At 50.1% G+C, this 23,404-nt stretch overlaps 3 protein-coding genes across 3 annotated transcripts; all 3 read right to left on the bottom strand.

Moving 5' to 3' along the window:
* Positions 1-13,808: 13,808 nt before the first annotated feature.
* On the bottom strand, positions 13,809-14,544 carry EI90DRAFT_3018223 (uncharacterized protein; the record flags this gene model as incomplete). Its single annotated transcript, XM_039057210.1, has 2 exons — positions 13,809-13,909; positions 14,106-14,544. 2 exons carry the CDS (start codon positions 14,542-14,544, stop codon positions 13,809-13,811), a joined length of 540 nt encoding a protein of 179 aa, XP_038913313.1.
* Positions 14,545-16,587: 2,043 nt separating this feature from the next.
* On the bottom strand, positions 16,588-21,776 carry EI90DRAFT_3068013 (nitrite reductase). The gene is made up of 25 exons (XM_039061066.1): positions 21,286-21,776; positions 21,122-21,224; positions 20,976-21,067; positions 20,688-20,912; positions 20,359-20,667; positions 20,195-20,338; positions 19,766-20,129; positions 19,618-19,714; positions 19,455-19,559; positions 19,269-19,397; positions 19,116-19,204; positions 18,891-19,058; positions 18,804-18,829; positions 18,666-18,749; positions 18,579-18,606; positions 18,472-18,523; positions 18,286-18,403; positions 18,092-18,232; positions 17,864-18,039; positions 17,654-17,806; positions 17,555-17,602; positions 17,352-17,485; positions 17,208-17,286; positions 16,902-17,144; positions 16,588-16,842 (listed from the first exon to the last, which is right to left on the bottom strand). Exons 1-25 carry the CDS (start codon positions 21,338-21,340, stop codon positions 16,675-16,677), a joined length of 3,330 nt encoding a protein of 1,109 aa, XP_038913312.1. The 5' UTR covers positions 21,341-21,776; the 3' UTR covers positions 16,588-16,674.
* A 921-nt stretch (positions 21,777-22,697) lies between these two features.
* Positions 22,698-23,368, bottom strand: EI90DRAFT_3068008 (uncharacterized protein). The gene is made up of 2 exons (XM_039061065.1): positions 23,035-23,368; positions 22,698-22,885 (listed from the first exon to the last, which is right to left on the bottom strand). Exons 1-2 carry the CDS (start codon positions 23,322-23,324, stop codon positions 22,858-22,860), a joined length of 318 nt encoding a protein of 105 aa, XP_038913311.1. The 5' UTR covers positions 23,325-23,368; the 3' UTR covers positions 22,698-22,857.
* Between the last annotated feature and the right edge of the window lie 36 nt (positions 23,369-23,404).

The following is a 23,404-nucleotide window of genomic DNA, read 5'->3' as shown; positions in this document are numbered from 1 at the left end:
GCCCGCACAGCCAAGACCGAGGAGCAAGGATCCACTTCCGCAGAGGCAAAAAATTAGTCCACACCCCCATGGATTCCGCACAGACCAGGGGTTGCGATTCTTCCCTCCATGTGCTCAAAGAAGTACGCTTAAACGTGTCTTCCATTTCCGACTTGTCCTCCCTCCACATTCCCGTTTCTTTTTCTCTTTCTGATGGTCTATTTTCTCCTCTTAATGTTGACCCTTCGGTTGATGTTCTACCCATTGTAGATAGTGTTGCTAATGTATCACTTTCTCCTCCTCCACCTCCAACTACTTCCATAGATCGTTCCACCTCTCTCTGCTTCTCTTCTCTCTCTTCTCCTGTTTCTTCTTCTCTGTCCGATGTAAGGACAAAAAATAACTCTTCCACACCTATGAGAACGTTCCTGCACTCATAGACTCTGGGTCTTCAGACTGCTTCATCAACGACACATTTGTGAAGAAGCTGGCCCTGAAGACATATCAGATTAAACCTCTACAACTACACCTTTTCAACGGTAGCACTAACTCAATCATAACCTGCACCGTTGATATTCCCCTCTGCTTCGCTTCCGGAAACATCACCCCCACGACTTTCTTTGTCACATCACTGGATGGATCTTGTTCTCCAGTCCTAGGACACAACTGGCTTACCTGCTACAATCCATTGATTGACTGGGTTTCAAGCAGTATTACATTCCGAACTTCTGAACCTACCAAGACAGTTACTCTGAGCTCTCCCCCGTCATCTCCAGCACCACCGCCGTTGTCCGACATCCAACCTTCTGATGTTCCGCTAGCACCTCAGTCTCAGGCTCCCATCCCTCCATTACCATCTATCAAGTTCGTCAGCCGTTCCGCATTCGTGAAGGCTTGTCAACTTGAAGGATCGGTATCCTTCAGCCTAACCATCCCTTCCGAGGACAGCTGCTTGAGGGCTGCCTCAGCCCACACTGATTCCATTGACCTTTCAGCCGTTCCAAAGGAGTACCACAAGTTTGCAGATGTGTTTAGTAAGAGCAAAGCCTCGATGCTAGCACTGCACTGTGAGCATGACCTGAAGATCGACCTTGAGGAAGGCACTTCACCACCCTTGGGAACTATGTATTCCCTCTCTACTTTGGAACTCGAGGCTCTCCAGGTGTTCTTAAATGAACACCTAGCCTCCGGGTTCATTCATCCTGCTACTTCCACTCACATGGCACTGGTTCTCTTCGTTCACAAAAAGGACGGATCCCTCCATCTTTGTGTTGACTTCCGAGGGCTGAACAAGATCAGCAAGAAAGATCACTACCCACTTCCCCGCATTTCAGACCTCCTTGATGCACCTAGCCGTGCCACAGTCTATACCAGACTTGACCTCTGGCATGCTTACCACCTGGTTTGCATTGCAGCAGGCAACAAGTGGAAGACTTCCTTCTGCACATGCTATGGTTCCTACAAGTGGCTTGTCATGCCATTCGGTCTCACAAATGCACCTGCGGCCTTCCAGTGATTCATCAACACGATCTTTGCCAACCTCTTGGACATTTCTGTGGTAGTCTACCTAGACAACATCCTTACCTACTTGGAAGACATGGCTTCACATCAGGAGCATGTCCAAGAAGTTCTTAGGAGACTCTGTAAACACAGCCTATATGCCAATCCAAAGAAATGCGAATTTCATATGGACACTATGGAATATCTCAGATACTGCCTTTCTCCCTCCAGACTCACCATGTCCATCGAGAAGGTTAAAGCCATCCAAGATTGGCCTGAGCCCCGTAAAGTCAAGGATGTCCAGTCCTTCCTTGGCTTCGCTAACTTCTATCGGTGTTTCATCCACCAATACTCCAACATTGTGGTCCCCTTGATGTGCCTTACATGTAAAGGAGCCCCCTGGTTATTCTCTGACAACTGTCATTCTGCTTTCAACACCCTGAAAGAAGCCTTCACTTCCGCTCACATCCTGATGCATTGGGTACCCAATGCCCCTCTCATTGTAGAAACCGACACCTCCGATTATGCGATCTCCGGAATCCTGTCCATCCATTGTGATGACAGAGAGATTCGCCCTGTCGCTTTCTGCTCTAGAACACTCTCGGTGCCGGAGCTCAATTACAACACCCATGATAAGGAACTGCTCACCATTCATGATGCATTCTGATCATGGTGTCACTACCTTGAAGGTTCAGGAACCCCAATCAACGTCGTCACTGACCACAAGAACCTCAAGTATTTCTCCACCACCAAACTCTTGACCCAGCAGCAAGCCCACTGGTCAGAGTTCCTCTCCCAGTTCCACATGACTGTCCAATTCCGTCCTGGAAGACTCGGGGTAAAACCAGATGCATTGACTAGACGATGGGACGTCTATCCCAAAGAAGGGGATATGGACTACGCTCGCATCAATCCGCAGAACTTCCGACTGGTCTTCACTTCGGAGCAGCTCACTGCGTCCTTACAAGCCACGTTCCTAGCTGCCACAGTAATCCGGGTAGCCATACTCATCGACACAGAGGCTCTCCATTGAGACATTCTAGCCTCCCTCTCCTCCGATACCACAATCTCTTCTCATCTCGCTTCCCCCAACCTCCCCAATTCCCGCTGGTCCATTGATGCCGAAGGCCTGTTAAGGCTGGACAACCGCATTTACGTTCTGGATTCCAATGATCTTCATCTCCGCATTTTGCGAGACAAACACGACCACCAGCTCTCCGGACACTTCGGTCAAAACCGGACTCTGGACCTAGTCCGTCATGATTATACCTGGCCAGGCATCCATAACTTCGTCAAGAGCTATGTGTCCTCCTGTACTTCTTGTGCCTGTGCCAAAGTTCCCCATCACAAGCCTTACGGCTTACTCAAACAACTCCCTATCCCTGAACGTCCTTGGAACTCCATCTCAATTGACTTCATCGAACAGCTACCCTCCTCTTCTGGATTCACTTCCATCTTGGTCGTCGTGGACCGCCTGTCCAAACAGTGCATTTTCATTCCTACCCACGATACCATCACCTCTCCGGAACTGGCAAAGCTATTCCTCCTCCATGTGTTCTCCAAGCATGGAGTTCCTTCCCACATCACCTCCGACAGGGGTCCGGAGTTCGTTTCTCACTTTTTCTGTTCACTTGGTAAGGCCCTCGACATCCACCTCCACTTCACCTCCGGTTATCATCTGGAAGGAGATGGACAGACTGAATGGATGAACCAGACGCTCGAGCAGTACCTGCACATCTATAGTAACTACCAGCAGGATAATTGGTCCGAACTCCTACCTCTTGTGGAGTTCGCATACAACAATGCTCCAAATGCCACCACAGGCGTCTCTCCGTTCTTTGCCAATAAGGGCTACCATCTGAACATCACTGTTCACCCGGAGCGAGACCTAACTTCAGTGTGTGCCCAAGAGTACTCAGTAGATCTCGACTCCCTCCATCACTTCCTTCGCAAGGAAATGCACCTTGCTCAGATCCGTTACCAGGGCCCGGCAGACTCCTGTCAGAGTCCTGCCCCAGCTTTCGAGGTGGGAACTTCAGTCTATGTAAAGGCCAAGTATTTCTGTTCCACCCAACCTTCTAAGAAGCTCTCCAAGAAAAACCTCGGCCCTTTCGAGATCATTGCCTGCATCAGAACCCACTCCCTCACTCTCCGCCTGCCAGAAAACATGCAAGCCATTCACCCGGTATTCCATGTCTCGCAGATTGAACCCTCCATCCCGAACGTCATTCCGAACCATCACCAGCCACCTCCACCTCCAATAGAAATTGAAGGTGAAATGGAGTTAGAGATCGAAGAGATACTCGACTCCAAGATCGACTGACGTAGATGCAACAAGTCACTCTGCCTGGTCAAGTGGCTAGGCTATGAAGGGACCGACGAGGAGGCACAATGGCTCCTTGCCAGCGAACTCGATCACACCTCTGACCTCATCGAAGCTTTCCACTCTCGGTACCCAGAAAAGCCTGGTCCCAAAGCTCCTTGGGAACCTCGACTCCTCTCCCATCTCTCCTTTCTCTCCACTCCTCATTCCCTTTTTCTTTTTCTCTGTAAGTACAGCTCCCCTCACTTTACTAATTCTGAGCCTTCAAGGGTTCAGGCCTAAGAAGGGGATACTTGTCATATCCATCCACAACCATCGACTTCCACCGCTTCCGATCCCTCCAGACTACCTCCGCTCCTTCTCCACTAACCTTGGAGCCCCCGTATTCCGCAATCACCTCTGCATCCCTCGATGGTCACCACCCCCTCTTTTCAATATATTACCTATGCCTCCCTAAGTACGGAGCCCCAAAGGTTTCCGGACAGCTCCGACATCTGCTAGCACTCCTGCCTCTGCTGGGCAATACACTCGCTTGCCCTGCAAGCCCACCTTCGGGCCTATCCCTCCTTTCCATTTCTGGGTTATTGCCTACCATTCCGCTAACCCCATAACCTGACTTGTTGGTAATATTCAATCAGCTAATGTTTAACCCTGTTAGCTCCGCTCCACTCGGCCCTGCCATTTGTGGGCCCACCCTCATTGTAACTATATATACTCAACTTGTACATAGGTTACACCCCAGTAAAAAAATCGACTAGAGTTGACCCCCTTTAGTTCTGGTTGCCAGTTAGTAAGTTAGGGCACGGACGTGTTACTTGGCACAGCGCTCCTGGCATAAGTCGCTGAGGCCGAAGCCCTCCACCACGGAGACATTCCTTCGTCTCAATCTGGTCTCTGACAGTATTTTATTACTCCCTGACTAGTACACATCTTGTATGGCACCAAAAGCCCCTCGCACTCATTCGCAACTATGCACATTAGTTCCCAACTCTGCCTCACTGTCCCCAGAACCCTCACAGCCTGGTCCTAGTCGATTGGCGAGAAACCCAGTTGAGTTTCGCAGCTTTTCTAATCTAGAAACTCCTCTCCCATCGACTCTGATCATGCATCCCATTAGAAATCGATCACCAGTTGCAGATTCCGATTTCGGAGACACCACAGAACAACCCATAGACCCTGTTCACTTCTTTGGACTCGGTTCCGAGGTCCCCAATTTCGTTGACCCTCCTCCTGCTGATCCTCCCATCCCACTGTCCCAACCACCGACAATGCTGAACCCATCTGTCAGAGTCCGCGCGTCAGTTCGCGCGTAAGAATCTCCCCGGGAAACTAGTCGTTGTAAAAGCTGGGGGGCCAACCCAGCTGGCGATAAGGCCTTATATACATGAGTTCCGCAACTCATAAGAGCGCGGCTACACTGGGAACACATGGTAGCCGATAGAGAAGCGACATGAAATAGGAGAATAGATCATGCGGATAAGGGGGCGATAACGGGTGAGGGATGACGCGATAGCGGAAATAGCGCATTGAATACAGCCTGCGTTCTAACTACGGCAAATCACACGCAGATATCGGCTTACGGGTACTCAACCTATCCGGATAGAGGTCCGGGCCGGCCGGATAACCGTCCGTGCCCTGACACCATCCCCAACATGGCTATTGCACAACTAGCCCAAGCCATCGCCAGTTTGGCTCGTCACACCGGACGTCCACCACCTCCACCATCCTCTGCTCTCCGGACCAAGGTCCGTGAGCCCAAACAGTTCAACAGAAAAGATCCCCAAGAACTCTGTCAGGGCACGGACGGTTATCCGGCCGGCCCGGACCTCTATCCGGATAGGTTGAGTACCCGTAAGTCGATATCTGCGTGTGATTTGCTGTAGTTAGAACGCAGGCTGTATTCAATGCGCTATTTCCGCTATCGCGTCATCCCTCACCCGTTATCGCCCCCTTATCCGCATGATCTATTCTCCTATTTCATGTCGCTTCTCTATCGGCTACCATGTGTTCCCAGTGTAGCCGCGCTCTTATGAGTTGCGGAACTCATGTATATAAGGCCTTATCGCCAGCTGGGTTGGCCCCCCAGCTTTTACAACGACTAGTTTCCCAGGGAGATTCTTACGCGCGAACTGATGCGCGGACTCTGACAAACTCCGAGTATTTCTGGTCCAATGCGAACTGAATTTCCAGGACCGTCCCCTCGCATTTGCTAGCGACCGCACCAAGGTCATCTTCACGCAATCCTACCTCAAGGGAATGGCCCTCAATTGGTTCGAGCTGGATCTATTATTCGATCAAAATTCTACGCTTCATCCACAATGGATGAATAATATCAAGAGTTCGTCAACGAACTTCAAACCAACTTCGGTCCTCACGATCCTGTGGGCAACGCCGAAGTTCAACTAATGACCCTGGACATGAAGGATGGGCACCACATCAATAAGTACGTCGTTGAGTTCAACCGACACGCCTCTCAACTTCATGGTTATGGAGAAGCCGTGCTTCATCGTTTTTTCTATAACGGATTGCCGGAACATATCAAGGATGATATTGCCAGAGTAGGTAAACCTTCTACACTTTCGGAACTTTGCACCTTGTCACAAACTTTCGATGCACGCTATTGGGAGCATAAATCTGAAGTGACACGTCACGCGAAACCCTCCTCCTCTAACGTTTTCAACAAGTCCACCGCCGCTTCTCATTCCGACCCCATTCCTTCCTCCTCCTCTTTCAACTCCGCTTCCGGTAGCAAGCCTCCGAAGGACAATAAGAAGTCCAAGGCCAGCTCCGCTAAACCGGACCTTTTGTCAAAACTCGGAGACAACAGCAAGCTCACGCCACAAGAGCGTAAGCGTCGTCTCGACAAGAAACTTTGTATGTTCTGTGGTCAGTCTGGCCATATGGTCAAGGACTGTCCCAAGTCTTCTTCTCACGCGTCTAAGGCCCGTTCGGCCCAGACTGAGGAGCAAGGATCCGCTTCTGCAGAGACAAAAAATTAGTCCGCACCTGTCAGGGCACAGCCCTTGACCCCACTCACCCTCAGACACCCTCACCATTTCCCTAACCACCCTCTCTCCACATTTCCCCATTCCCCTTATCCTTCCCCCCACTGTTTCACATAATGACGCGCGCGTGCGAACCCGTGGGAACGTTCTGGGCGAGCGACTCACCCAGAAATGTACAGCCACAACCGTGGGAACATTCTGGGCGAGCAGCTCGCCCAGAACTTTCCCATGGGTCACACCCGTTATGGAAAGTCGGCAGCAAGCGGGAACTGTATAGTTCCTAGGGTCCTTTTGTGTCGGCCTCACAGGGGGCTGAGAAGCTTACCCTTCTTCTCAGCTCATTCCCTGTGAAGGCTGAGGCCAGTCCCCTCAGCGACTTCGAGGAGTTAGCACCTGGGGAGAGTACCCCAGCTTCCACACCCGGCCTCGCCCTCCGGCCACTCGCAGCTGGGGTCCGGATCCTGACAGCACCCCTGTGGACTCCGCATGGACCTGTCATATCCATCCCCGGCCATCGACTTCCGATCCCTCCGATCCCTCCAGTCTACTTCCGCTCCTTCTTCACTAACCTCAGAGCTCCCATATTCCGCAATCCCCTCGGTACCCCTCGATGGTCACCACCCCCTCCTTTCAATTTATTACCTATGCCTCCCTAAGTACAGAGCCCCGAAGGCTTCCGGACAGCTCCGACATCCACTAGCGCACTCCCACCTCCGCTGGACAATACACTTGCTTGCCCTGCAAAGCCCACCTTCGGGCCTATCCCTCCTTTCCGTTTCTGGGTTATCGCCTGCCTTTCCATTAACCCCGTAACCCGACTCATCGGTAATATTCAATCGGCTAATGTCTAACCCCGTTAGCTCTGCTCCACCATTTGCGGACCTGCCCTCGCTGTAACTATATATACTCAACTTGTATATAGGTTACACTCCAGTAATAAAATCGACTAGAGTTTACCCCCTTCAGTTCTGGTTGCCAGTTTAGTAAGTTAGGGCATGGACGTGTTACTTGGCACAGCGCTCCTGGCACAAGTCGCTGAGGCCGAAGCCCTCCGCCACGGAGACACTCCTTCGTCTCGACCAGGTCTCTGACAGGACCGGGGGTTGCGATTCTTCCCTCCGTGCACTCAAAGAAGTGCGTTTAAACACATCTTCCATCTCTGACTTATCCTCCCTCCATATTCCCGTTTCTTTTTCTCTTTCAAATGGTCTATTTTCCCCTCTCAATGTTGACCCTTCAGTTAATGTTCTACCCATTGTAGATAGTGTTGCTGATGTACCACTCTCTCCTCCGCCCCCTCCAACTACTTCCGTAGATCAATCCACCTCTTTCTGTTTCTCTTCTTTCTCTTCTCCTGTCTCTTCTTCTCCTCCGTCTGATGATAGGACACAAAATAAACTCTTCCGCACCTATGAGAACGTACCCACACTCATAGACTCTGGGTCTTCGGACTGCTTCATCGACGACACATTTGTAAAGAAGTTGGCCTTGAAGACATATCAGATAAAACCCCTACAACCACACCTTTTCGATGGTAGCACCAACTCAATCATAACCCATGCCATTGATATTCCCCTCCACTTCGCTTCTGGAAACATCACCCCCACAACTTTCTTTGTCACATTGCTGGATGGATCATGTTCCCTAGTCCTAGGACACAACTGGCTTACCCGCTTGTCATGACCATGCATTCTGACCCAGATGCCGGCCCTTATTCTGTTTCCTTTTGTTTCATTTTGTCACCTGACCCATTCAGTTTCTTACTATATATATATGTATATTACATTATTATAACTTTAGTCTGAATATCGACATGGTTTGTCCCCCCTAACAAGGCAGCCCAAGCCACTTCGAAATGTGGGCACTGAGACAGTAGGTGGGCACAGCGCTCTCTTGGAGTCGCTGAGGCCGAAGCCCAACCCTGGAGCCTTGTCCCCGCCAGTCGTCCCCGTTTGCTGACCCGTACCTAACACCGCTACAATGCGTTGATTGACTGGGTCTCAAGCAGTATTACGTTCCGAACTTCCGAACCTACCAAGACAGTTACTCCGAGCTCTCCCCCATCGTCTCCGGTACCACTGCCATCGTCCGACATCCAACCATCTGATGTTCCGCCAGCACCCCAGCCCCAGGCTCCCATTCCTCCATTACCATCTATCGAGTTCATCAGCCGTTCCGCATTCATGAAGGCTTGTCGACTTGAAGGATCGGTATCCTTCAGCCTAACCATCCCTTCTGAGGACAGCCACTTGAGGGCTGCCTCTTCCCACACCGACTCTGTTGACCTCTCAGCCGTTCCGAAGTGTCAGGGATCGGCAATGACCCTGGACCCTATGCCGGCTGCGCGTATGCGCATGGGAAGTATGCCAGTAATTCCCGTCTACTCCGCTTACCTAAGCCCCGGTGACCCGGATCATCTCCGGCATTGTTCTGGAACATTCTATGATCACGTGATTCTATCAGCAATCCGTTTGGTTTCCTTATTGCCGGACTCTACATGTATATAGCTGACCCTAAGATGGGGACATCCCTTTCCCCCGGCTTTAATCACAACTAGGTTATCGGAGCATCTTGCGCGAGCACACACATCCCCTGACACCATGAGTTCGCAGATGTGTTCAGTAAGAGCAAAGCCTTGACGCTGGCACTGCACCGTGAGCATGACCTGAAGATCGACCTTGAGGAAGGCACTTCACCACCCTTGGGTACTATGTACTCTCTCTCTACTTCGGAACTTGAGGCTCTCTGGCGTTCTTAGATGAACACCTAGCCTCCAGGTTCATTCATCCCACTACTTCCACTCACGTGGCACTGGTCCTCTTCATCTGCAAGAAGGACAGGTCCCTCCATCTTTGCGTTGACTTCCGAGGGCTGAACAAGATCACCAAAAAGGATCGCTACCCACTTCCCCACATTTCAGACCTCCTTGACACCCCTAGCCATGCCACAGTCTATACCAGACTCAACCTCCGGCATGCTTACCACCTGGTTCGCATTGCAGCAGGCGACGAATGGAAGACTTCCTTCCGCACACGCTATGGTTCCTACAAGTGGCCTCGACACAAATTTCTACAGTGGCCCCATATCTGCAAATATTGCAAAAGGATGCTGGTCAACAAATGTGTGTTTCAATTGTGGGGAACCAGGACACAACAAGTTGGACTGTGATCTTAGCCCTCAGGAAGTGCATCTTAGACGTGAATGCAAACTGGGGGGTGTAGAGAGAACCAAGTTTAGGGCGGCTGGACGAGAATATAGTGGACTCTTAATTAGGAAGGTATACGATACAAATATATGTAAATATGGGTTTCGAGGTCGTTCTTCCAACACACCCTCTCGAACGAAGAAACTAAGGAGAAAGAAGTATAAAGAATGCAATTAATAAAGAGCGTGTGATTCAGGATAAGATCCATCCACATCTGCTAGCTTCGCATGTCCCTTCTCCACTGATCCAGACTTGGTTGTATTATTTTTTTGACGGCGACGTGCTTCTCGAGTGCTGATGTCACAGTTACTCCGCATGTGGTCCGAAGCACCACAGTTGTAACAGGTACCCGGTGTTTTATGAGTCCGGGTAATGTTCACCACAGTGTCAGGGCATACACCCTGACCTAGCCCATACCGCATCCACACCCGCACTCGCACCCGCACCCGTGACTGCACCCGGCTGTTGCACTCCCCGCGCGCGCCCTGTGCCGGATGCTCAGTGCGGCCGGATGGCCCGGACCTCGGGTCTCGGGTCTCATGTGACTTCCGGATATCTCCGGAAGTTTTCGATGTATTGTGGCCACTGTGGGAAGATGAGAAGTTAACTTCCTTCTCATCTCTGACCCACAGTAGGCAAGTTGTATATACTTGCCTCTCTTTTATATACCATCTCTGACCCACAGTAGGTTGTGCCCTGGACAGGGCTGGTTACACCTGGGACTGTGGACCATAGGGGAGGGTCATGGGGACCCGGGAGTCGTCCCCTGACACACAGCTGGCCCATCTATAGATGCGGCTTCGCACTGACGGGCTTCTTCATTTAACAATCGTCTGATGACTTCTTGAATAGTTGCCAGATTTGCTGAATAATCCGGGCTATCGAGGAGGGTGTCGACAAGGACAATAAGGGGAGTGTAGGATTCAGGGAGATCACGGATGAGGGTGTTTACAATGTCGATGGGGATCATGGGGGAATTGCTATCGGCAAGACGACGAACCATGTCTTCAACCTTCGTGACCCAATCCCGCATTGAGAGCTTAGGGTCATAGCCCATTGAATTGAATTGACGGCGAAGTCCAGCAACGGAACTGTGGCCTTCGGCACGGAATAATGTTTGGAGTTTCTTCCAGGTGCCACAAGCGTCAGAACTATCACAATGTGTGATGTACTTGACTGACACATTTAGTAAGATTTCTGCGGCTGTGAGGTCATGTTTCTTTTGCCAAGCAATGACGGTCTTGTGGTGCACGCTTCCAACTGGTCGGGGTGAATCACCAGATACAACGCTCCAAAGGTCCTTCTTTACCAGATAGGCCTTCATATACATTGTGTCATATCCATACAATCCCGACCTCCGCTCCGGGCTCCTGGAACTCCGAACTCCGACTTCCAGAGCCCTACTTCCCTTCCGTCACCTTCTCCTTGCCGACTCCCAAGAGGTTATCCCACCTCCGGCTCAGACACCACCTTCGGTCCGACTCCGGAACATTCCGGGTCCGACCCCAACCTCGACACCTTCCAGACGAGTACGCAAAACCTATGCTCCCGACTCCGGACCTCCACTCCGGTATCCCGTTCACGTCTCGTCTCCGGAACCTCCGGTCTTAGCTCCGACCTCGGACTTTGACCCCACCTCCGCTTATACCCATTGTATTGGTTAGCTCATTCCATTTAATTACGTTTGCCAATATTCCGGAGTTTAACCTCCGAGTTCGGACTTTCCGGACTTACTCCGGACCTTGCAACTATTGCATTGTCCATTTCAATTCCGCTATTCTCCCTCATTCCTATTTGGGCTGCTGCTTCTTTTCTATTCAGTCAGCTAGCCATTCCCGACTCCCATCCTCCTTCCTTCCTTCTTGGGCCTTGGCCCTTCATTCCTCCTTTGAGAAACACCATTGAGTCAAACACTTGACCCTCGGTGTTGTTCCCCTTTCCATCTCCCTTTGTCTCCTTTTGTCCTACCCTTGTTCCTTTTGATTCCGGACCCCTCCTTATATACAATGTACCTAGTAACTTGTAACCTCAGTCCGAAATCGACTGGAATTCCCCCCCAAGAGACTTTCCCTCTGCTAGATCCGAAATTAGGGACCCCCAGGACAACCAGCAATGGCACAGCGCTCCACTTGAGTCGCTGAGGCCGAGGTCCTTCCATGCTAAGTCTCCGATTCCATTCCGGAGTCGTCCGAATCCGCACGTTCTAACACATTGCCCAGGCCGCGTAATTGTCGTCATTGAGTTTGTCAAAGGGGGTAGAAGCGGGCATGTGGGAAGTGAAAAATTAAGAGTGGGAAGCAAGCAGTTTGAAGAAAATTTCACCCTCTGAAGGGAAATTTCCGGTGGCCGTGAGAAGCAAATTTCGTGGCAAGGAGCAGAAGGGGAAATAAGGAATATTGCATGCCTGTCTAAGGACTTAGAGCAAGGGGGTGATAAAGGGGTGCCAAGTCCGACCTTAAAAATGGGCGCCGGACTGGACTTGCGTGCCCAACACAAACTTGAAGAATGCCACACACTGGCCTTAATGGTGGGCGCCAGGCTGGACTTCAGTGCCCAAAAACAATGCCTTAAAGGACTTAAAAGGATGCCTGGTGTACAGGACTTAACAAATGCCACATGGGACTTAAGATACGGGGGATTGCCCCTGCCTCGCTGAGGACTTATGAAGGTGGTCAACTGCACTTTGACCAACTGCCGCGAGAGTCGGGCGGACTTCCTTGATACCTAAGCTTGTCCAGGCGAGCCGCCTGGGCTCATAACCTGTAGAGAGAACCAAGTTTAGGGCGGCTGGACAAGAATATAGTGGACTCTTAATTAGGAAGGTATACGATACAAATATATGTAAATATGGGTTTCGAGGTCGTTCTTCCAACAGGGGGGACCAAGACCGCAACCAAGGCCCTGAGTCGGATTCAGAGGGTGAACCCTTTGTGGTCTATTGATTTTTCTCTCTTTATTTCTCCCTTTTTTTATTTACTCTGTTATTACATGCCTTATTTGCTTGAGAGGGTGTGTTGGAGAGCAAGCGCATAGCATGTATTTACTCCTATTTACACCAAATATAGATCTGTAGAGCCGACAGCCATCCCAACCAAGTTTCACCACTGAGCCCCATTTCCAACATCATCTTATCAGATGGTTCAATCAGGCTTCCATCTAGGTAGCCCCAGGTGTGTCCCATAGCAAATCGGAGGTCGATAGACCACCTATTCCAATCGTCGCATCCCTTCAGCTTAGCAATAGCAAGGACAGCCTTATCGATGGTCAAGTCTTTCAGAGTCATGGTACATCCTTCGGGTCTGATCCAGAACGAGTAGGTAACGGCGATTCAGAACAAGACAGCTCCTTTCTGAGCAATAGTTCAACAGTGCCGGACGACTTTTAAAGCGGTGGAGTAAAACTGGGCTGTAACCTGTAATAACTGCGCAGCGCGATACCTCAATTAGTGAGGTATCAGCTGCTAGCGCAAGTCCGGTCCTTATATACATCTTGTAATGACTCTATGCCACTGAGGTGAAACATGAGTGGTAAACAACAAGTGGAAAACAAAAGCGTGAAGACAAAGAGTCAAAGAGTTTGCCGCCGTTTGTGCCTCAAAGCGCCCCTCCCCTTCCCAAAGCGTGAATGTCCGGCCCGGGTGACTCCCTTGACCACCAGTGGCGTTGGGCTGCAACTTCTAACACCACGTCATCACGAGGCCACGGTGGTGACAAGATAGATTCATCATCATCCGTCTTTGGTAGGAATCCAAAGGGGACACCCCCAATAGTTTCTGGGATGACTTCTTTTTCAATAATCACATGCTAAGGCCATTGTGACGAACCTTCTTGATGATGCCGACGAGCTTGGCGTAACCATTCACGTCGCTAATCATCATGCCTCCAATTCCCATCCGTGCTGAAGATCGACGGAGAGAATGAGTCAAGTGCCACTATTTAGCCTGAATATGTTTTCCGTTACTTTTTGTGGACAGAAGCGGAGCGAAAGGATCCTTATACGTCAAGCATTCGATGGGTCGTTCCTCGAATGCCCTTTAATTGCCCCCTATTCGTCCTGATTCCCACTTCTCTGTTGGCCTTCAAACTTCCGTTACACTGAGACTGCGTCTTGGCCGCCGCTTTGAGTCTGGTTGCATGTGCAGCAGCGGCCTCTTCCGCGGCGATGCGCTCTTTGAACCGTTTATCGACAAAGTCTCCGAAGGAGGCTACGTTCACCTTGGGCTTAGTGGGGAAATCGGGGTCGTTCATTTTGCGAGGCTTGAAAGAACCGAGAGTCTGTGTGATATTGAAGGAGAGTATGTCCGCCATCTCAACTATACTGAGGCTAGTCACGGATTTTACTAGGAAAGCCGACGGAGAAGTTATCCACTTGTCATGAGGTCGTCCTTGAGTGAGATTCCTTCCTTGGGCTAGCGGGCCATGCCAGATGCCCTCGCCAGCTCGTCCCTCGGGGTTATGCCAATCGCGAAGACAAGTCAAGGATCGTTCCGTCGTTAAACTCGATGCTGGTAAAAAGGTTATCCTTGCCGTCATCAGCTTCGCCCGAGGAAGGGATTATCAATATCTCACTCACTACTGTATTTGTGAAGAATTTAAGTCCCAAAGCCTCGATCAACCCAACCAACCAACCAACCCAGCCAAATACAATGCAGCACAAGTTCTCCGGCCTCTTCCCGATCGAGGCTTGATGCTACTCCGTTCGGAAGCCTCTACGGCAATTGTCAATTTCGGCCCTTCCCCGAGATCCCCTGGGAGTAAGCCGGGGTCCTTTCGGAATCAATATTAATTTGGCCCGGGTGTGTGCGTGTATCAGTGGTTGCTTGTGAGTTACCCTTGTAGAATGCGAGTCTTGTGGGCGAGTACGAAGAATTGGACTACAGCTTCTTAACGGATCGATGTCATGCCCAAAAAGTTACTGAGTTCTCACGGGCCTACGTCGCTTCGGTCACGTAACTCTGTGGCGCAACACGATTAATGCACGCTACGTGAGACGCTTCTCCACACGTTATTACCCTGTGCCTGTGCTCCTAGTCGAGATTGAGCAGCCCCTCTATGAAAGCTTATCTCTAGAAGCGACGTTGGAATGCTGTCGCGTGAAAGCTCAGGTTTTGTTTGTTACCAATGCCTACGAGAAAGATCATCCTCATCTCAGCTGCGGAAACCACGTCTTTCCAAGGACCTTGGCGTGCGCGCGATCTCTTCAAGCAGACGTCGAGCCCAAGCGTTGGTGGTCCTCGCGAAAAGAAAATTTATCATCACGGCCAGCCCCAGGCGAATTGTTGAAATCAAAGTACTTATCAGACTACATCGACAGGGATGCAGCGCATGGTTCAGTATTTTTGGGCAACGCTTGTAGATATCTATGCTTTTACTCTTACTTATCCGCATCCCTTCCAATGGAAGTCATACTTACGGATGCATTGATATCCCAAACTCTATCTCAAGTCGTGCGTTCGCTCGTCCAAATTTGGTCCCTCTATTCAACAACTATACCTCCCACTCGACATCATACTTCTAGTCTTACGATAGATACAATCGACCTACTCCGGTAATAACATTGTCCGTTTCAGCGCCCGCCACGTTGCACTGACCATTTGTTCTCTTCGTTCTGTTGTTCATGCAGACTCAATGAACTTCTCAGCACATTGGGGGGATAATAAAGTTCACTCTGGAGGCAAAATGCTGCCAGGTACAGCCCACCATCGTCAGGAGTACCGAGTCGAATGCAGGGCACTAATGGCTTCATCCGTCAGACTGCTCCAATTTAGGTGTTGGTGAAACACTGCACAAGAAGAACAGCTTTCCGTGCGCATCTTGCATCTACAGGGACCAGCCGCCGTGGCATGTCATTGTACAAGCACCCTCTCTGGATACGGATTGCGACGTTTTCGACCCCACAATTGTCAGGCATGAGTGGTGAAAGTCGCGAGAGGCCCTACTTACTCCGAATTCCCGTCCAAACAATCTTTATCGGAACGAAAGGAAGGGGCCTCATCAATCCTCTTCTCCCTCGGCTTTCGAGCCAACGGAATCCTCATCACATTCTACCCTTGCCATAGATAGAGTCCTACCGCGGAAAACCACTCCCGTGCATCAATATACCAATTGGTTGGCATATGACCTTGGATGATATTCACTGGCACCGTCAACGAATCGCCTCGGAAACACATCGGGAACGAGCACTATAATCAGGATTTGGCATTGGCGTTCACCATCTTACAATTGCTCACAGATAGCGAGTACGAAGATATGTCAAACCCAGACACCATCGCAGGACCACTGACCACTGAGACTTGAGATGGTGGTTGTTCGAAGCCATTGAGCTTGCGCAACCTGCCCCGCATTCCTTCACATCGGTAGGCTGACAGGGGAATATTAATTTGCTCGATGTAGTAAAAAGGGCAGGTGCCAATCTTATCCATCAGCAAGCCTTTTGGAGTACTGCGTGGCAGCATGAGTAACTTGCCTTCTCTTCTGTGTCAAGTTAAGCTGTCATGCCGTCAACAAATATACATCTTTGACAGAATTCAAAACAAATTATTGACAGCATTCTGAGCAAATTTGATTGAGTCCTATTATGTAGCCCATTTCAAATCTGCGATGATCATGGTGAATAACATTGTCGTAAAGTGCTAACGTATAATATTAATGCACAACGTCAAATCACCATTCAAGGCTGGAGTTCCCATGATTGCCGCAGCCGGCGGTAGCACCCCCGGTCGAGCATGATGACGTTGATTGGTGGCCTTCCTTGATACGGCCATCTGGCCCTACGATTTCAATTTGTGTCCCACCGCCTCTGCCGAACGCTTCTGCAGTTGCGTTCCGAACCTAAGTCGGTCCATCAAATCGGTCAAGTACGTTTCGCCTGTGTAAGTAAAATTGCTCACCATCCACTTGCTTGTTCCAATTGCTTGGTCCAACTCGTTTTCTTCCGGCAGTTTAACAAGCAAAAGTCCATCTTCTTCTACCACGTCGAAGGCTAGGATTCCAAAGTTCGTATCGTTTAAGCACTCGCCACTACTTAAGTTGAAATTCCGCTTATGAAGGGGACATGACACGTAGACGTTCCCGTTACTGTCATCACCCACAAGGCCATGGTCCAGTACGAACGCTCGCTTGTGAGGGCACATCTGCATGTGTCAAGTGAAGTATAAAGTGAGCCACCGCAGTTAAAGAACGCAAAAATTGCGTACCTGTTGCGTTGCGTAGTATCCTCGCTTAGGCACATGGAAGATTGCCAACTGGGAGTCCCCATACTTAACAGTCGCAGAGCTAGGTGCGTGGAGGTCAGTATATCGAGCTTGGCTATGTGTCAAGTCCCCACATGGAGTCCTTACGTAGAATGGTCGTCTGATGGGGCAAGATCCGACACTTGGGCGAGCGGACGCCATTTCCAATCCGCTCGAGCTACCCCTATATCATTTTCAGTGATGTGGACGCCGGGAAACTCCTTGGGCCAGTCAGCCGGCCGCTATGGAAGACATGTGTGTGAATCCTCATGCTAGCAGGATCACAATTAATTGAGGCAATGTAAATTCACCTTTTGTTCCCGCTCGACAATTGTCTCGATACCCAGCCGTGTTTCATCCTAGGAGAGCGATTCATATCGAAGTATCACAGAGCATGAGAATCACCATACCGTGTTCACGAATTGACGGAATATTTTCTGCCGTTCAGGATTGCGTACAACTTCAGTCCACTCGCATTCGTAGGTTCCTATTAATGCGTCCATTTCACGCTCTAGGTCGCCACATATTCCCAGCTCATCATCGATAAGAACCTTCTTCAGCCTCTGAAATTGGTTGTCAGCTCGCGGCTGCGGTGCTGGCCACATGCAGACCATTCTCACCTCAATACCGCCTTCATAATTCTCTACCCACCGGGCTGTCCGTTGCAGCTTATCGGCGGTACGAATGTAGTACATCAGAAACCTGTCAATGAGCCTCACCACTCGAGAGGGTGGAACATCTGTGGCAAAGAGAGTAGCGTGACGAGGGTTCGCTCCCCCGTTGCCAGCTATGAACACTGCAAATCCAATATGAACGCTACAACCTGGGGCTAGAAAACCGAAGCTTACAATTCCAACCCTTGTCGGTGGCAATGAGCCCAAAATCTTTTGATTGCGCTTCCGCACATTCGCGCACGCAGCCGCTCACTCCGCCCTTGATCTTATGGGGCGCTCGGATCGACTTGTACCGCTCTTCAAGCTGAACTGCCACTATCCAAAAAGCATTCACATGAATATCGCTCAGGCCGGTGCCGACTGCTTACGCCCAACTGAATCCCCAACTCCATAACGGCACCATGTGGTCCCAACGCACGACTTAACGGTGCGAAGCGATTTTCCATAAGCGTGTCCACTTTGGAACCCAGCTTCAACGAGCTCGCTCTAATGACCCAAGAGATGGCCATGAAAGATTGAATGGCGCTGACAAAAGAAATCATTTGCCCGCTTACCCATATGCTGGGAAGATCTTGCTTCTGCGCCCCAAACATATCGATGCGCTGCCTGGGATAAAAGTGAGTGAGAAAGAGAGCAGATACCCAGACGGATTTGTATTCACCCTCCTGTGATCTTGGTGTACAGGCCATCTATCGGCGGCGAGCCATCAGTACTCTCTCAGGGAAGTTCGAACGAAATAGGCGCTTACATTTCTTTGCCACCTGACCTATAACTATGAGACCGTCAGGAGTAATTTCCCCTCCTGATATTCGAGGGACAACCGAGAAGGTCCCTAAAAAAAGGATATTAGCCCAGCCGAAGCCACCGGATTTACGACGAAACAGACCGTTTCGTTGGATGTTTGCGAGATACCTAGAACGATAGAGCTCATGCTTCAGAGTCGATCGACGGCCCGTCATGAAAACCCGCTTACTTGTCATTCGTATCCTGGTTCTGATTATGGATAGGCTTTATGATGTGCTCATTGTAGAGTGAACTGAGGATGGATCCGACAGCGGGCTTGCAGAGCTCGCAACCTATGGCGTTCTTGTTCATGCCAAGGGTACTCATGACGGTCGGGAAGTCCTTCAGCTGTTTTATCCTAACGGCGGCTGGTCAGTACCCAGACTATGCATATCGAAACGGGGATAAGACAAACTTGATGACATTAAAGAGTTCAGCGCGAGACATGTTGAAGTGTTGGCAAACGTTGTTGTTTGTCTCCACACCAGCTTTCTTGAGCTCGGCCTAGAAATCAACCCAAAAGTAAGATGAGCCTTTGGGGTTCCTCATATTCATATGTCCCGCATACCTTGAAAATATTCGTTACCAATGGGATGCACCCACCGCATCCAGTCCCAGCCTTCGTCTTCGCTTTAAGATCTCCGATGTTACCGATGCCACCCTTGACGGCACCAATGATATCTGCTTTCGTGACGTTCTATAAAATATAAATATCTGAAATCGCGGATGAATGGCGGTTCGGAAAGGTACGCACGTGGCAGGAGCAAACTTGAGTGTCATCGTCCAAATCACCTCCATCATCTTCCCCGTTTTTGGGACGACCAACGATAAACTCCGAAGGGGATACCTCCAATGGTTTCTGGAACGATCCTCTTTTTCAGCAATTTTTCTGACTAGATCAGTCATCGTAAACAAACCTTCTTCTTGACGATGCCGACGAGCTTGACGTAATCGCTCACGTCACCGATCATCATACCTCCAAGTAGATGCTTCCCATCCGCGCTGAAGATGTACCTAAATGGAGAAAATGAGTCAAGCGCCACTCAAATATATTTTTGCCGTCACTTTTTGTAGACAGAAGCGAAAGGATCCTTATACGTCAAGCATTTGATGGGTTCGTCTAGCCGCTCCTCGAATGCCCTTTGCCTTCTCTTTTCCACTTCCCCATTGGCCTTCACACTTCCGATACAATGGGATTGGGTCTCGGCCGCCGCTTTGAGTCTGGCTGCATGTGTAGTCGCAGCCGTTTCCGCAGCGATACGCTCTTTGGACCGTTTATCGGCGAAGAAGTCTCCAAAGGAGGCTACATCCACCCCCATGAGCTTGAGCTTAGTGGACAAATCGGGGTCGTTCATTTTGCGAGCTTTGAAGGAACCGAGTTCTGTCTGAGTCTGTGTAAGATTGAAAGAGAGTATGTCCGCCATCTCAACTATAATTGCAGCGTGGGGGAGGTTAGTCAGGGGATAACGCTGGGAGAGCGAATGGATAAATTACCCCCTGGTCCAATCAGACCGTAGGTATGACCTCTCCAGTTGGCACATTCACCGATCGCGTACACGTCTTGAGCGCTTGTCATGAGATTGTCACCAATTGAAATTCCTCCCTTGGGATGGCAGGTTATGCCAGAGGCCTCGCCAGCTCGTCTCTCGGGGTTATACCGATCGCGAAGATAATCAGTTGACAGTCGAGGACCGTTCCGTCGTTGAACTCGATGCCAGTAAAAAGGTCTTCCTTGCCGTCATCCAGTTCGGCATCGCCTTTCGGAGCAGGGATCGTCAATATTTCTTTCACTGCTGCATTTGTGAAGACTTTAACCCCAAGAGCCTCGATACGATGCAACACGAGCTCCCCTGCATCCGCATCGAGCTGTCGAGAGAGAGGATACGCTTGGCGGTTCACGATACAAACATCCTTGATATCGGGGAGGTCGTAGACGGCTTTGGCAGCTTCGAGTCCAAGTAAACCGCCTCCAATAACGATCCCCGACCTCCTTTCACGCCCTCTGTTTGAGAGTATGCAATGAGGTCATCAAGATCTGAGAGATTTCGGTAAACGAAAACGCCTCGAATTCTTTGAGCGCGTTCAGGGCGGATATACGGAGGGAGGGCAGCATTTGAGCCTGTTGCGATTACACAGTAGTCGTAAAAGATCCTCTTGTCATTGTCGGTCGTAGCAACCTTAGCCTCGGGATCAATTGAAATGACTTTCTCGCCTTGGATATTTGGATCATCGAATTAGCCTGAGAATGTGATTGATGGGTCGCTTGTGTGCCTACCCGTGTAGAACACGAAACGAGACGGGTCTTGTTGGCGATACCACTCGGGAGAATTGAGGTACAGCTTCTCGACGGATCGATGTTGAAAATACCTGATCAAAACGTAATGAGTTCTCACGGGCCTACGCCGCTTGACAGTCACGTACTCTGTGAGCGCAACACGATTGTACGCTAAATGAGCCTCCTCTCCACACGTTATCACCTCGTACCTGCATTGTTCATCTAGATTGAGCAACTTCTCGATGAAAGCTATCATCAGAGGCGATGTCAGAATGTTGTCCGTGCGGAAAGCTCAGGTGCTGTCACTTACCAATGCCCACCATGCCAAGGCCGGCGACAAAGATCGTCTTCCTCTCGAAAACCATGTCTCCCAAAAGATTTTTGCACGCGCGGGGCTGTTCGAGCCGATGTTTCAAGGCAGAGCTCAAGAGGCCGGTGCGATAATTGATGATCCTTGCATAAACCCGAGATCTCAAATTCGTCGTCTTATCTGAGCTTTAAACAATACGCGGATAGGACAAAGGGGACACGAAAAAAAAAAATTCGTGCCTAGGCACTGATAAGCCGAATGAATTGTCCCCTCCATTTGGTGGAGGTGCTCTTCATCGAGATTTGGGAAGTTTTTTTATGGAAGCCCCCCCGACAGAGACAACGCCGAAAACCCGGCCGTATGCACTGCCGCCCCAAAGTGGTTTGGACGTCTTCGTGCCAAAGGGGGGGCTCGATGTTGGAAAACCCTCCATGAATTTCCAGGGTGATGAAAATTGTCTCATTTTCCACCAGGGCGTCGATATGAATGGTGTTGCGATGGATATCCCAAGAGCAAAATATGCATTTCAGCTGCAAAGCCGAGATTATAGCCATGCAGTTATACTAAGAAGTTTGCAATCGCACACGAATTCACCTATAGGGCCTGGAGCAGAATGTTCTCTTCGCAGTTTTGATTCAACCAGTTACATGTGGTTGTCGGAAGGACCCGAAGCTGGGGCGCTTGGTATGAATCAGAATCAAATTGAATCAATTGTTCTTCTCGATAAATATGGCAGGAACTTGCCAGGGAGGGTCTCAAAGTCAGATTATTTTCGATTGGTGGATTACCTGTCCATCACAGCCCTATCGCCCTGAACCGGCTAATGACGTTGATGTTGATGAAATAATCTGCCCTGCACCGCTTCTCATCACTTCCTGCTTCGAGTCTGTAGCAATGGCTACTTCCACTGCGATACACCCTTTGGACTGCTCATCAATGAAATGCTTTCCTACATCGGGCTTGAGCGAGAACAAATTACGGTCGTTCACTGGGAAAGAACCCGCATGCGTTCTCGGCACTCGCCACTCCCCTTAGGATGTTCAGGCCATGCCAGTAGCGCAACGTTGCGGGGAGGTAAGCCCACCCCGTTCCCCTCGTTCTTCCTTGCAGTTTCTCACTCAAGCAAGTGTAAATACGCATTTTTTAAGGTCAGCAGTTTTTTAGCTCCTCTAATACCTTCACTCCAAATACATGGGGCCTTGCCAGTGTATGGACATTGAGGGACAGAAAGAAGCACTAGCTGGAATTCGAAATACCATAGTACAGCCCTCCCCATGATCGAGATGAGTATTGCTTATGTAAGCGTCACAAGGCTTCCCCACTTATGTATAACCAGTTAGTTAACCCCAACTCGCGATGGTGATAAGGCCCCGCACCTTACTTATAGGACAAATGGGGCCATAATTTCATCATTCCGTCGGCCCCCCCGAATTTTCACGTGGATCAAACAACACCCTTCAATTTTGAGCCTTTATTTCGTGATCGGCTCCCGGAGGGTCGTGTGCGTCAAAATCCTTAGGCGCGCGGTATGGTCGCCACGGCCGAGGGAAAGCCTTTCTTTGTCGATCGGCATTAATGGTGAGGGTCCAAATCCTTGGATCTCTCCAGCTTGGCTATATTCCTCTCTGATGATAAGGCCTCGTTCAGCAAGGGCTCATCCTCGGACATCTCCCTTCATTTTGCGATAAGAATGAATCGTCGCGATTCGCCATTATACAATTAAGGGGCCCTGGGAACCGTTATCATGACGTTCTATGTGTCTTCGTCGAGATCCCGATGGAAGCCTGTGGCCACAGATGACGTTGGGGGTTGCTGCCGGGTCGCCCCAGAGACTTGGACGTACAGAGTTCCTTTGGGCTAATGTCGATCCAAGGGTCTAACCGCATCAGCGAAATGATCGTGATTGGGGTAACTCCAAGAGTTTCAAATCGGGATCTGCCGCCTGTCGTGGCAGATCCCGTTACTCCTCTCACCTTGAAGACAGTTGGGAGTAAAAGGAAAGAAGCATATGTATTGGGAAAATGGGGGCCCTTGTGCATAGGGCAATTGAGTCGGGGGCCAAAAATTTTGCAGGACTCGCTACGGAGTAGCGGGAATATCAGTTTGAACGATCGCACCC

The sequence above is a fragment of the Cantharellus anzutake genome, assembly GCF_015039405.1.
Source record: "Cantharellus anzutake strain C23 chromosome Unknown EI90scaffold_42, whole genome shotgun sequence".
Taxonomy (NCBI): Eukaryota; Fungi; Basidiomycota; class Agaricomycetes; order Cantharellales; family Hydnaceae; genus Cantharellus; species Cantharellus anzutake.
Note: the sequence above shows the minus strand (reverse complement) of the source record. Positions and strands in the feature narration are given on the sequence as shown.

What these genes read in the sequence shown, in the direction of transcription:
- EI90DRAFT_3068008 (XM_039061065.1), bottom strand. Translation starts at nt 23,324, where the DNA reads ATGCACAAGGGCCCCCATTTTCCCAATACATATGCTTCTTTCCTTTTA. An exon ending in TCGACGAAGACACATAGAAC is followed by an intron (nt 22,886 to 23,034) that starts GTCATGATAACG and finishes CAAGCTGGAGAG; the next exon opens with ATCCAAGGATTTGGACCCTC.
- EI90DRAFT_3068013 (XM_039061066.1), bottom strand. Translation starts at nt 21,340, where the DNA reads ATGGTTTTCGAGAGGAAGACGATCTTTGTCGCCGGCCTTGGCATGGTG. An exon ending in TTCGCTTCTGTCTACAAAAA is followed by an intron (nt 19,715 to 19,765) that starts GTGACGGCAAAA and finishes TTCTCCATTTAG; the next exon opens with GTACATCTTCAGCGCGGATG. An exon ending in AGTTGGGGATTCAGTTGGGC is followed by an intron (nt 18,233 to 18,285) that starts GTAAGCAGTCGG and finishes CTTTTTGGATAG; the next exon opens with TGGCAGTTCAGCTTGAAGAG.